This window comes from Anser cygnoides, chromosome 2, assembly GCF_040182565.1.
Source record: "Anser cygnoides isolate HZ-2024a breed goose chromosome 2, Taihu_goose_T2T_genome, whole genome shotgun sequence".
Classification (NCBI taxonomy): Eukaryota; Metazoa; Chordata; class Aves; order Anseriformes; family Anatidae; genus Anser; species Anser cygnoides.
The window spans coordinates 110,077,471-110,091,001 of record NC_089874.1 but is presented as its reverse complement, the minus strand read 5'-3'; the positions used below and the strand labels follow the sequence as shown (position 1 = coordinate 110,091,001).

Sequence of the window (13,531 nt, the reverse complement as noted above, 5' to 3'; positions counted from 1 at the left end):
TATGTCTACCTGCTCCGTCTGTAGGGTGCTCAGCCTGTATTGGCCTTTTTCAGTCCCAGCGAGATGCTGCTGGATAACTTTGTGTTTTAAAAGTCTCCCTGGGTCTTGGTCTGTCTACCCTGGAGTTGTGAATTTTTTCTTGATACATTTTCCCTGATAAATCACATCCCCCTTTCCCTCACTTCATTTTCTTTTCTTCACCTCTAACCTTCATGATTTTATTTGCGGGTAAACTCTGCACCGGGGGATATTTTTGTTTGTGTCAGTTAGTATGCAGTGTGCTCCAACGTATGGATGCTTTGCCTCTTCTTGCTTTGCTTTCTCTTTTTTCTAAAATACAATGATCAGTTCAGAAGTTGAATCTGAAACTTCTGGCAGAATTCTGTCAGAATTTGTCCATATGCAGTTGTTTCCTGGAATAGCTTCTGAACCTTGTGCCTATGGACTTTGTATACATTGCTTGCTTGTTGCAAAGAGGTAATATTAGTCATATAAGAAAAAGCCTCCAAAATATCAATATAGTGTTTGAAAATGTAGAAGAGTCATGAAGGAAACAGAACAAAGACTATAGAACAAATAGCAAAATTCATTAAATATTGAAAAGGGTTGGAAAAACAAACAGCGTTCTTCAGTAAGCAGTTCTTTCAGACGTTACTGGTTATTGGAAAAGCGACTGTAGAAATGCATGACTCAGAAATATGTGATTTCATGTTTGTATTTGATCAAAAGAATTTCGAACAAAATAATGGAAGATGTGTCTGTGCATATTAGATGAGGAAGAATTTGAAGAAACTGAATTTGGTGAAAGAATTATAAGGCTTATTAGTTGTTCAGCTAAAATGAAGATGGCATTATGGGTAGAAGAAGATCGATCCATTTTTCAAATAGTGTACAGGATTTATGCTGGAATGGTTGAAACAGATTTTTTCAAGAGTGTTAGTAGTTGAACATTTGGAAGAAACATCTAAATAGTTGGGATGATTTTTTTTTTGTTTTGGATTGATAATTAATAATGGTTAAAATTATAACTTAAAATTTAATGTGAATAAGTGATACTCAAGAGAAAGCTTACAATTCAGCTGAGGAACGAATGTTTTGTAAGTTAATTAACAGAGTTGATAGATATTGAGACACTGAAAGGAAGACTTTCAACTGGTGCATTTTGGCACACCTATTTTCCCATTTGAGGGTGCAAATTGCACTGATTTTCATGTAGAGTTATCTACAGTGTGGCATCTGCTAGTGATACATCCGAGCAGAAGTCCCTGGTTCTTCAGGTACTGTTGTTAGCCATGCTTTGAGAAGTTTCCCAAATTACATCAACACCAGAATTTCAAGTGCTACCTGAAAAGATATTTTCCTTTATCTGTAAACATAATAAGTTGTAGGAAAAAAATACTGAAGAGCAAAACTGTTCTGTTTACTGGCTTTGGGAATTAAGAGTGCAAGGTTACCTGTCATCAAATTCAGGTTTTCTGCTTTCTGCAGTACTTCCAAGATGATCCATCCATGTATATATACAAAAAACATAATGAATAAAAGAACAGATATATTGACTGCTCTATCTGAAAGTGGGACCCGTTATGCTTGAGCCTTGCAATTCATCTGCGAATGCACAGCAGTTCCAGTGTCTTAGGCAGTCATGTCCAGTCTTGGGCACTGACAGTAGTCGTGGTAGAAATGATACCATGGTGGTAGCCACCTGCAGCGAGTGACAGCTCTAGGGCTGGCTGGCATTTAGGGAATGCTGTTTAGTTAATGAAGAATACCCTTTGTAACTACGTAATCAGAGCATTTTTGATAATGGGGCTTTTCGATACCTTTCAGCCTTACAGAGAAACATTTCTGTACCTGAAGGTTGTTTTGTTAATAAGGTAATACACAGAATATCCATGATTAAAATCAGAATTTCTGCTTTGCTTCATTTAGCACATTTTTCAAATATTGAGAGCCAAAATCATCAAACATTGATGCTTACATAAGTCAAACTCCAGTAGTATTTTTCTTCTATTTATTATTGTATCAGTGAAATCGCAGTTCCTGGGTAGGTTATGTCTGTTACAGTCTGGAAGGAAAACTAATCATTTGTGCTCAACCATGTATAGGACTTGAGAAAAAATCAACAAAGTAACTTTCTTTGCTCAGTAGTCACTTTTTCTTCATGCATGAAAAACGATATTGCATTCAATTTCATCGGATTTGACATTCCAAGTATACAAAGTGTCTCTTAACAAGGTGATGTGACACAGTAAAAACTTGCAGAAGTGACTGGGAAATCTCTCTTGTGCCATTTCCATCATTTTTGTAGAAGTGTATATTGCTTTTCCAGTTGTCAGATTTTTATTTTTTTTTTAAACACGTACTGGGATTTTTTTTGCTGTTCTTGTATCACTCTATCTTTTGGGCATCTTTTTGTGTACAAAACCCTAATAAGATCTTTCACGATACTATTTAATGCTGGGTAACTGCTGGAATAAATATTGTAGGATTTTCATTTTCCTCCATGCTTGCCTCACAGAAAATTTCCATTGACGTTAATGAGAATTACTGGGACATCCAATTGCCTGTTTACTCTGGACCAACACTAGTTTGCATTGTCTTTCTCAAGTGTTGTATCTTCAAATTAATATTTCAGTGTACCAAATATTTGCTGAATTACTGCTGGAACATTGTGCAGGGGGGAACTGTAAACAATGACAGTAACCGTAGCAAATCCACCAGTTTGTAGATTTAAACCCTCTAGGTAAAATGATGAAATATGGATGACTTAGCAACTCTGTGGCTTTTAATACATGTGGATTAAAGAAGCCTGAATTTAATGGATGCTGAGGACCATCAGCTACCTAGGTTTTATTTGTGTTTGATTTCAGTGTGTCGTTTTGAACTATTAATCTGCATTTAGTTGAACTATTAATCTGCATTTAGTACCTAAACGTAGCGCTAAGCACTACACCCAGGTATATCCCTTTTAAACTTTTTGACTAAGGAAACTATCATCATCCATGTGTTTAAACATGAAAGTTTATCTAGGGAAATAATTCAGTTTAAAAGGAATATACTTATGGTAGTATGTGCATTTACTATCTCTTCTTAGGAGTACTGCGTTGATTATAATTTTGAGTGTTTTCTTATTGAAATCTTACTCTAGCTCCCATTCCCTTACAGGTAACTGTTGCCTAGTTGATACACCAGTGAATACTTGAGTTTATTTTTTGCAGTGTGTTTGTCAGGTGCCCAAACGTGGAATAAACAACGCTGGAGAACCAATATACTCTCTGCTAACGCTCTCTAGCAAAGAAAGTATGTCGTGAGTTTTTTTCCTTTCAGGGCTGTGAACTCCTTTTTTTTTTTTTTTCAGTCAAAATTAGGTGTTTAGGTATTTGCATATGGAGTTTATCCACATGTTTTAGATTTATATAACCATCTGGTATAGTATTATTTTAGCAATCAGTTTAACAGATGACAACAGTAAAAATTGTAAGAGAAAATTTCTACATGACTTAACATTGAAGAAAAGTTGATCTGAAAAAAAAAATATTGTAAGAAAGATTTTAATGGATTCAATTCATTTTTTTCTTTCCTTTGCAGACAATGTATGGTTTCAAGTAAAATGCATGTAATAGTTTCTGTCCAATGATTATGCCTTTTCTTTTTAATGCATATTAGTTTGTTTTTCTTTCTTGTGGAGAGATCCAAAGTTAAAAGTAGGTGTAGAAACTAAGGTCTAAATTCTAATGCATTGCGCATCAAGATTTTTGCCTCGATTTTACAGAATTTGCTTGCACTTACACCTGATTATTTCATGGTATTTTTACCTCTGAAATTTGATCTTTATCAGAGTTCCCATGAAGGGAAAGATGGGTACTGCCAAACAAAACAGATAGAATTCCTTTGTGAGATGGCCGCCTTTCAAGGGTAAGGGCTAATAAAGGGTTAAGGAGCCAACTGGGGGCTTCCATGACATTTATTACCCTTGTTTTTTTTCGGATTAACTTTAGTCACACTCGCAGAACATTGGTAGCTTTCCTCTGACGTTTAGATTTGCCCATGAGCTGCAGGTTGGGTGTACCTGGGGCTTCTTGTGCCCGTGCTTCACATCCAGCTGGCCTTCTGGAGAAGGAGACCTAAGCATTTATCTTCACAAGAGCTGTGCTGGCTATCCTAGGCAGCCAGCACATTCTTGTACTTCGAGCAAAGCACGCAATTCCAAAGTTTTTCTTCCTTCGCTAGCTTGAAATGGCTGTGCATTAAGTGGGCTGATTTCAGGTAGCTTAAAGTACAGGCGTTTGGGGGTTTCTTTCTGGTTCACACTTGCCATGCCCACACCTGATACAAGAAGTCTCTTCTGTTGCTCTCTGTTCTGAAGCCAGGATCTTTCTGACGCTCAGGTGTTCCTGTATTCACCTTCTAACATGCCTGGTTTCATCGGCGACATTACCTTAAGTGCTGTCTAGAGGCTTTGTTTAGGCTTAGAATAGAAGTTGCTATGTTTGAAACAGCACGCTTATCACAGTTTACTTAATCAACTCGTGCTAGATGACTGAATACCCCAGATGACTGAATGTGAGTGAACGTGCTGTTGCAGATGTGCTGGAACAAAAGAAACTTCAGCTTCTGGAAGTGTTGGTTGGTGAGGCCTTTGCGACTGGGATTAGACTGTCCCAAAAGAGCTGCCTGGTGGAGTTTAGGGGCACTTTTGTGTGTCTCATTTCCTGAGATTCAGCCCGTAGTTCAGTTAAACAATTAAAAGGATGCATTTACGTCACTGTCTCCTACTCCTTGCCTCATGAAGTAGGAAGAGCTTGCCAGATACTTCCTAGCAGAAAAACTAAAACAGCGTATCTGAAAGATACACTGCAGCTTAATTTAGTTCTCTTAAAAGATTCTGTGTTCTTACAAAGGGGAAAGTAAGATTTGTACCGTTTACGGTGACATTCTTTCGTACTTTTTCACTTTCAACAGGGGAGTTACAGATATATTCAAAATAGGCTGACCATATTCCTTCTCTTAAGCTCCTGATAATTTGTCACATGGTTCAGCTGTGCAGTCCATACTGCATTATTCAGGATGATAGAAGCTAAATAGTTCTTAACAAGATACTTCTCTCAAGCAGGTACAAAATTGGTTGGGTTATCAGGTAGATGCTTGTTTGAAATCTCAAGGTGGCTAAGAACAGATGTACTTTTCTCCACAGCATTCTTAGTGTTAAGATAGAAAAAGCTGGCCAGATAGTTTTTAATGAACTCACAAACACTGTAACTGTTGTCTTGATAGCAAATGATAACTGTTTCAAAGGTTTTGTATTTTAAGTTGAAATGAACTAATTGAACAGCAGGGTACGTCCTAAATGATGGAAGGAATATTGGTTTATTTCCTGCGTGCTTCAAGCAAAGATCCACGTGGCTAAACGTAAAATTTATGTGCTTTCTCTTTATACCCAGATATACTTTAGTGGGCTTTATTTTAAACCTTTTGTTGTGTTATGGAGAAATGTGTTACTGGTAATGTAACAGGAATAATTCTTGTTCTAGCTGGCTGCCTATTCATTCTTCACCCTTCAGCATCCTAGTTAATTATTGAGCAACAGGATCTAAAATACCAGCACAGGGAGATTTTGTACTTTGACCATCCCAAGACCATGCACAGCTTAGGAACCATCCTACTAAAGAAAGGAGTGGAAAGACTGAGTACTGCTAACTTGGTTAGTCTTCTCTGTACACATGAAACTGAGGACAGGAGTCTTCTTGTTGTGTCTTTGCAGCAGTTAATTTCATGCTTCCTGGACTGAAACATTTGAAGATGTTTGTGTTAGAAGTCAAAAACACATAGAGCATGCTGCATGAAAATGGTGTGCTGTTGTGACAGGCTGAAACAGGGAGAGCATGTGTGTGAAGCCAGCAGAAATAATAAATAGCATTCCTTACTGTCCTCGTGCCACTAGGTCAGGAGCAAGGATACCACCTCCTGGCTGCTGCATCTGCAGTGCTTGGGGGGTGGGGGTGGGGGCTCTTTTTTTCTCCTGATTGGGGCCCTCCTTCATTTTAGACTACTGAAACACAGCAAGGAATAACAAGCTATAGACGTACGCACTGGAGATTCAAGGACACTGTAATCAGATGCCTGTAGAAACCAATCCTTGCATAGAAAAGCACTTGAAGAATATTCCTTTCTTTCTTTCTGCTAAATTGAAAATTAAACAAACAAACAAACAAACAAAACAAAACAAAACAAAACAAAACAAAACAACTTAGGGGCATATGAAAAGCCAGTATTAGGAACCCGAAAAATTGAAATTAATTTTAAATGTAGTATGAGATTTTAATTGGAGAAGCATGTTCAGTGACTTTGGCTTACATTACTAATGCATAAGGAATTGTCCCAGTATGTTATTTTGCCTTTTAGGTAGTAAAACATTCAGATTCCTTTGTATCACATTTCATTTAAGTTTTTGTCAACTTTAGAAACTCAATTATTTTGTCTGGATTGAAAATTAATGAGAAGTTATACTTGATAAATAATTTAGAGTAGCTGCAAAACTGTATTATTGAATAATTAAACCTACTTAAGATAAAGGTGCAGTCTGGATGGAAGTTCTCGATACTTACATTCCATTTCCAGAAATGACTTAAGAGTTTGCATCCTATTCAAATTCCAGGGTATCATTGCACATCAAATTGAAAAAGAAAAAAGGTTGTTTTCTGGTAACTGCTTGAGAAATGTGTGTGCTTGCATTTTTATAAAAGCATGTAGTTATGGATTTTTAGCATGCATCTATAACATATCCATTTTCTTTGGACTTTTATGAAAAATGCAGGGTTTAACATACCTTTTTATTTCTATGTTTCATTGTGTTGCATTGAGAAGTCCTCGTTTGAAAGTAGACATTACGTTTAATTTTATTTCCTTCTATGGTATCTCAGTATACGTATTAGTAGAATTCTTTCCTTTGGCTTTGGGTTTTTTCATCACAGTGATATGAATGTCTTGAAAATCACTTTGTATTATTCTAATTATTCTAATGAAATGACTGTGTAGTCATTCAGATTTAAAATTGCACATCTGTTCTGTAAGTTGATTATTTTGAAGGTACACTTCAATAAAATGCATTAATAGGCACTAAAAAGTAGAGCATAAGTTGACTGGATGCTCTTGTGAGGGTTGTTCAAGTGTTACTTTATGTATGCCTTTGTTTATACCTTTACATTTCTCGTTGGTTTTGAAGTTAGGATCCTACTGCAATATTCCCTCCAGCCCCACCCCCCCCTGCCCACCTTTTTTTTTTTTTTTTATACAACTTAACAATTTGCTGGGTATTTTCTGTTCTTCCTTCTGTTCTCAGCTCTTGAGACCAAGGGATAATTAAGTGTCCACACTTCGTTTGTAAAGGAAGTAGCTGGTGGTAAGCTGGAGTGTGGCTAAGAACATTTTAGGCCACATCTCTATTAGCTACTGCATCCCAGCATCTATGCACATAAAATTGTCCCTGATTTCACTGGGACTCAGCATGGGGAAATGCTCAGATAGTTGCCACCTGCAATTGATTTTCTCCTAACATCTGTAGATTCAGTGCAGTGAAGATCACCGCAGGGGGGGTTGTTGTTTTATTTTCCTTTCTTTTTCCATATGTAAAATAAGGATTCTAATATTTACTAGCTTTGGAAAATTATCTTGAGATTCGCAAAAGTAATTTGAGATTAAATACAAATTACTATTATATTAGCAGAAGCAAGGCAAAATGATCATTTGTTTAATGATGCTTTAATTGTGAATTGTTGTAATAGGAAGAAGAAATTAAAATAATGAAGAAACTGAAACAGTGACTTTGTTTTGCAGGTTCTTTCATGTTGGTGAATACATCTGGGAGATTTGCAGGACAGAAAGCTCACCTCCTGCTGCCCCATCTAAAAGAAAATGACACACATTGTATTGATTTCCACTATTATGTTGCAAGCAAGAGTGGATCTAGCCCTGGCATTTTGAATGTATATGTGAAAGTTAACGATGGTCCTATTGGTAACCCAGTCTGGAACACATCTACTGCTGGCACTTGGAACAGAGCAGAACTGGCAATTAGCACTTTCTGGCCCCATTTTTATCAGGTATGCTCTATTTTTTGTGAATTTTTGTTCCTCATAGTAGGCACCTGCTCTTAATTACCATTTTGACTTTAAATCAAAATATGTTTCAGTGCGTTTTGTTGATCTTTATCTTAATTACATTTTTGCAGATGATGCTAAATGTTTTTACATGAATATGGGTGTGTTTATATGTTTACATATATTTATAGAAGTGTATGAGATGTATGCACACACACACTTTAAACGCAGATGAAATAATCAGATTGAAACAATTCAGAAATTTTGCCATTGATTCCAGTCAATCACCTTGGTTTCTCTATAATAAATTCACTCATTCTTTCATTTCATAGGGATGCTGGAATTGAATGTCGATAGATTTTACTGCAGTAGAGTCTTCAAGTTTGATTTAGATGGGCAATACTTGTTGCTTTAGAATCAGCAGAGTCCTTTGAATCCTCAGTTTGAGTCTTCAGTTTGAATGCAATATCCATTTGTTCTGTCCAATGCTAATCGTAAATAGAACAGTTACTATCGTAGGAATGTGTTTCTGATTACGTCCTAAAGATTTAGTGAGAATTTCACTTGCCAGTTCCTTAGAGTGCTGCTTCTCTGTAGGAAAGTTTAAAGATTATAGAGTTATTTACTGTTGTACAGTAGTTCAACAATTTTTCTCCTTCCCATGAAAATACAGTCTTTGCCTACATGAGCAAGTGATTTGCTGTAATAGGAGCAGACCTAAGTTGTTGTTCAGGCTCTGTCATCTTCACTTGCAATGTGGAAAGCTTGGTTTGGATTTAGTTTGGTCCCATGGGCTAAAATTTGTCCCTATACCTATGCTTTGAAGCTTTCTGGAGGAAAGCTATCTCAAAGATAGGGGTTCTTTAGCTGCAGACCTCCCTAGGAAGTGCAATGTTGTCCTTCCACGGTGCTTTCTGTGTGTGTGTTATGCAGAGGGTGACAGCATCTTAATTCCTACATCGATGCCCCGACCACCAGTATCACATGTGGTAGAGTCCCACTTCTGATCCCATGTGGCATGAGTGACCAGGTGTTTGCTGCCCCATCCATATTTTCAGAATGAGTTTGGCAGTGTCCAATGGAAGATACTCTGTGGGGTAATAGTGGACTTTCTTTTCTGTCTGCAGCAGCTGATTTGTGAATATGTCTCAAGGGAACTGAAGCTCTTCCTTTTGAACCGTTTTTTTTCTCAAAGGAATAAAACAACACACAAGCTGAATTACTTTCTGGCGTCCTTTCCCCTGTGATTGCTTCACCCACAATTGACCATTGTGTCCTTGGAACATGGGATACCTGGCAGTGGGTGCAAAAAAGACCCAAAAAAGCACGCTGTTGAGTTGATCTCCTGTCGGATTGCACCACAACTTTGCCATTCTTGTGTAAAAATTCAGGATCCCTGAACAAAGTCCCACTTTCCTTTGTTTAAGAGTGTGACTGCTCACTGTCCTTGCAATCCATGATTCATACTGGTTGCTGGCTAACCAGCTTCAAACTGGGCAGGTGCACTGTAGCGGTGACAGAGATCTGGGAATCGTCATTTCTTCTTGCGTCTATTAGTGTGTTCCTGGGTTGTGTAGGGAGTACTGACAGGGTACGTGTTCACACCCAGTGCGGGTTTCTGCCCAAGGTGTCTAGGAATCACTACAGTTCATCAAGGGGTTCTTGAAGGGGATCCAGGGTAAGTTTATGGACAGTTCAGCAAACTTCACTGGAAGGACTCATGGTGTTGATCCTCCGTAACTGGACGTAGACTCGATGGAGGGATACTGGCACCTTTTCCAGAAGAACAAAGCACAGGTTCTCCTCGGCGTTGTGGGAGAAACTGTGTACTAATTGCCTCTCTGGAGCATGAGGCCATATCCCGACCACAGAGTCCAAGCTTGGTTTAGCCACAACTTTACCTCTCACAAGCTGAAAGGGCACCTTTCAGCAAGGTTGTGGGCCCTATATTACGATTCTGATGCCAGTGTTGAGAATGTCCTCCAGTGGTGTCAAAGAGCCTTTCTGTCTTGAATGAAATGAGGAGTGGTCTGTGTTGTTAGCCTCGGTGGACAATAGAAGAGCAGAGCATCCCACAGACAATTTCGTGGCTGACATGGGATATAACTGGGTGCTTGGTAACATGGCATCTCCTGGGGGGATTTGTGAGCTTTCTGTGTGGTTCAGGAGAGTTAGACGGTGCGTGTATATTTTGCAGGTGCTGAGTGAACATGCGACTGTGTCGCTTTTGCCTTGGTCTGGATCATAAGTACTGGGTGCTTCAGTTGGGTCACAACAACCCTGTGCAATGCTACAGGTTGGGGGGAGAGTGGCTGGAAAGCTGCCTGGCGGAAAGGGACCCGGGGGTATTGGTTGATAGCTCGTTGAATAAGCCAGCAGTGTGCCTAGGTGGCCAAGAAGGCCCACAGCATCCTGGCTTGTATCAGAAATAGTGTGGCCAGCAGGACCAGGGAAGCGATTGTCCCTCTGTATTCTGCTCTGGTGAGGCTGAACCTCGAGTACTGTGTTCAGTTTTGGGCCCTTCACTACAAGAAGGACATTGAGGTGCTGGAGCATGTCCAAAGAAGGGCAACGAAGCTGGTAAAGGGTCTAGAGAACGAGTCTTATGAGGAGCGGATGAGGTAGCTGGGGTTGTTTAGTCTGGAGAAAAGAAGGCTTAGGGGAGACCTTATTGTTCCTTATTGTTCCTATAGTTACCTTGAAGGAGGCTACAGAAACGTGGGGTACAGGCTCTTCTCACAAGCATCAAGTGATAAGACAAGAGGAAATGGCCTGAAGTTGCGCCGGTGAGGTTTAAGTTGGATATTAGGGAAATTTTTCACTGAAAGGGTTGTGAAATATTGGAACAGCCTGCCCAGGGAAGTAATTGAGTCACCATCCCTGGAGGTCTTCAAAAAACATGTTAGACATAGAGCTTAGTGACATGGTTTAATGCTGGACTTGGCAGTGTTAAAGTTGGACTAGATGGTCTTAGAGATCTTTTCCAATCTAAATGATGATTCCAACGTATGATTCTGTTATTCTATAATGTCCCCACCTGGGTTTGTACTGAGTTAGTAGAGGAAATTCCAATGTAATTTCTTCTGAAAAGAGTCCGGTTTGGATGCAGCCAAACTGCTCTGTGAACAGTCAGTGAAAATAAAGAATATGCTTCAAAGTCTCGCTAAAGCTCTGAACCAAAATGATAATGTGGACAAGGGAATTTTAAGAGAAGAAGCCTATACTTTCACTAGTAAATTTTAAGCTAAATTAAAATTTTGATAAAAAATACAGCAAGCCCAAAGAGTTTTAAATCTGTTGTTGGTAATAATAATAATAATCTGTGTCAGATTTCTAACAACATGATACATCTAACTGATATCTGAGGAATATGGATATTTGAACATTGAAATAGAAAGATAACCTTACTAATCCAATTCCCCCCTTGAGATCTGAACTGTGTACGTTCACCCTTATTCACAGGTGAACCCTTATACGCTTGGATCAGGTACTGCGGTTTGAGAAATTACCATGCATTAGCTGATACGTAATAGACACCTGAGTCTGTCAGTAATGGACTCCATGTACTTTCTTAGCTTCTGAAAATATAGATATTTTGACACAATCTGTACTTTGTTCGCTGAGGGATATAGTAACTCATTTTCTTTGCATTTGCTGCATATGGTCTGAAATTATACCTGCTAACATACTGCAATTTAGCTGATGTGCCAAAATGTCTTATGCTATAGCAATATCTGTGGAGGCCCAAGGAATTAGTATAAAATAGTATAGCTTCACTGGTTTTTATGTAGATAAGATAATTTATTCTTGAGGAAGCTCTCAATTTCATAGCTTGTGGTCAGTCACCTCTATTTTGGTTGCTTCTGTTCTCTCAGAAATCTCTAATGCAATTTCCTCACTCACCTGGTGACACTTGCAATTTCTCATTGTTTCTCATAGAATCATATAATCACAGAATATCCCGAGCTGGAAGGGACCCACGAGGACCATTGAGTCCAACTCTTGCCTCCACACAGGGCCACCCAAAAAACAGACCCGGTGTCTGAGAGCATTGTCCAAACACTTCTTGTACTGCAGCAGGCTCGGTGCTGTGACCCCTGCCCTGGGGAGCCTGTCCCAGTGCCCGACCACCCTCTGGGTGCAGAACCTTTCCCTAACCCCCAGCCTGACCCTCCCCTGTCCCAGCCCCATGCCGTTCCCTCGGGTCCTGTCGCTGTCCCCAGAGAGCAGAGCTCAGCGCCTGCCCCTCCGCTCCCCTCGTGAGGGAGCTGCAGGCCGCCATGAGGCCTCCCCTCAGCCTGCTCTGCTCGGGGCTGAGCAAACCAAGGGACCTCAGCTGCTCCTCATACGTCTTGTCCTCCAGACCCTTCACCATCTTTGTAGTCCTCCTTTGGACACTCTCTAACAGTTTTATGTCCTTCTTATACTGCGTCACCCGAAACTGCACACAGCACTCGAGGTGAGGCCGCACCAGCACAGAGCAGAGCGGGACAATCCCTTCCCTCGACCGGCTGGCCGTGCTGTGCCTGATGCATCCCAGGACATGGTTGGCCCTCCTGGCTGCCAGGGCACACTGCTGGCTTGTGTTCAGCTTGCTGTCAATAAAACCCCCCAGATCCCTTTCTGTGGGGCCACTCTCCAACATCTTGTCCCCCAGTCTGTACATAAAGCCAGGGTTGCCCCATCCCAGGTGCAGAATCTGGCACTTGCTCTTCTGAACTCCTTTTATCTGTTTCCATGCTCTTTCTTCATCGTGGAGTCTGTTTTGGGGGGAGGTGGGAAGTTAGCTGCATCACCTGGGAGAAGAGCGGGAGGAGGAGAAAGGATGTATGTGAGCATTGTGAGAACATGTCCAAGTTAGGTGGGAGCTCAGATCGCTTAATGTGTGGTGGGAGGAAGCAAAGGGCCTATCTGATATGTGTCTAGCACTGGTTCTGTTTCCTAAGCTCTTACTCTTTTGATTCCAAAATTCTGAGCTCTTTTGTCACAAAACCATGTGTTTTTTACATAAAATCCAAAAGCTACAAAACTTTCTCCCAGGGATTATCTGCGGCTGGCTGACCTTATTGCACAAAACTAAGAACAGTCTGCTGAGAATAAGGAAAGATAGCAGCCTTTTTAACTTCTCATGTATGAAGGCTAGTAGTTTCCTAGAAGTAGTGTTCAGGAAAAGGCTCTGCTTTAGTAGATGAAGAGAGAAAACACTGTAGTCTTCTGATTTGCTTTGCTGTGTTTTAAATTGCGTATTCACATAGGCATCTGCATATTTGTGAATACTGTATAGTTCCAGTCCATTAATAGGACACCTACAAGGTGTCTAGCTGCAAATGAAACCAAAATGTACTAGAGACAAATTGTATGGTAACATTCCAGAGTTGTAATATTTATGCAACCCAGGATGCTTAAAAACACAATGGTGTTAGTCTATTTTGCTG

At 39.9% G+C, this 13,531-nt stretch overlaps 1 protein-coding gene across 12 annotated transcripts in view; it reads left to right on the top strand.

Moving 5' to 3' along the window:
• The window catches only part of PTPRM (protein tyrosine phosphatase receptor type M), a 490,453-nt gene that overhangs the window by 146,226 nt on the left and 330,696 nt on the right, over positions 1 to 13,531 (top strand). For all 12 annotated transcript variants that reach the window (XM_066992787.1, XM_066992783.1, XM_066992789.1 and 9 more), the window contains exon 3: positions 7,834 to 8,099. In XM_066992787.1, the coding sequence (XP_066848888.1) occupies positions 7,834 to 8,099 (266 nt within the window). The remainder of the gene's footprint in view (positions 1 to 7,833; positions 8,100 to 13,531) is intronic.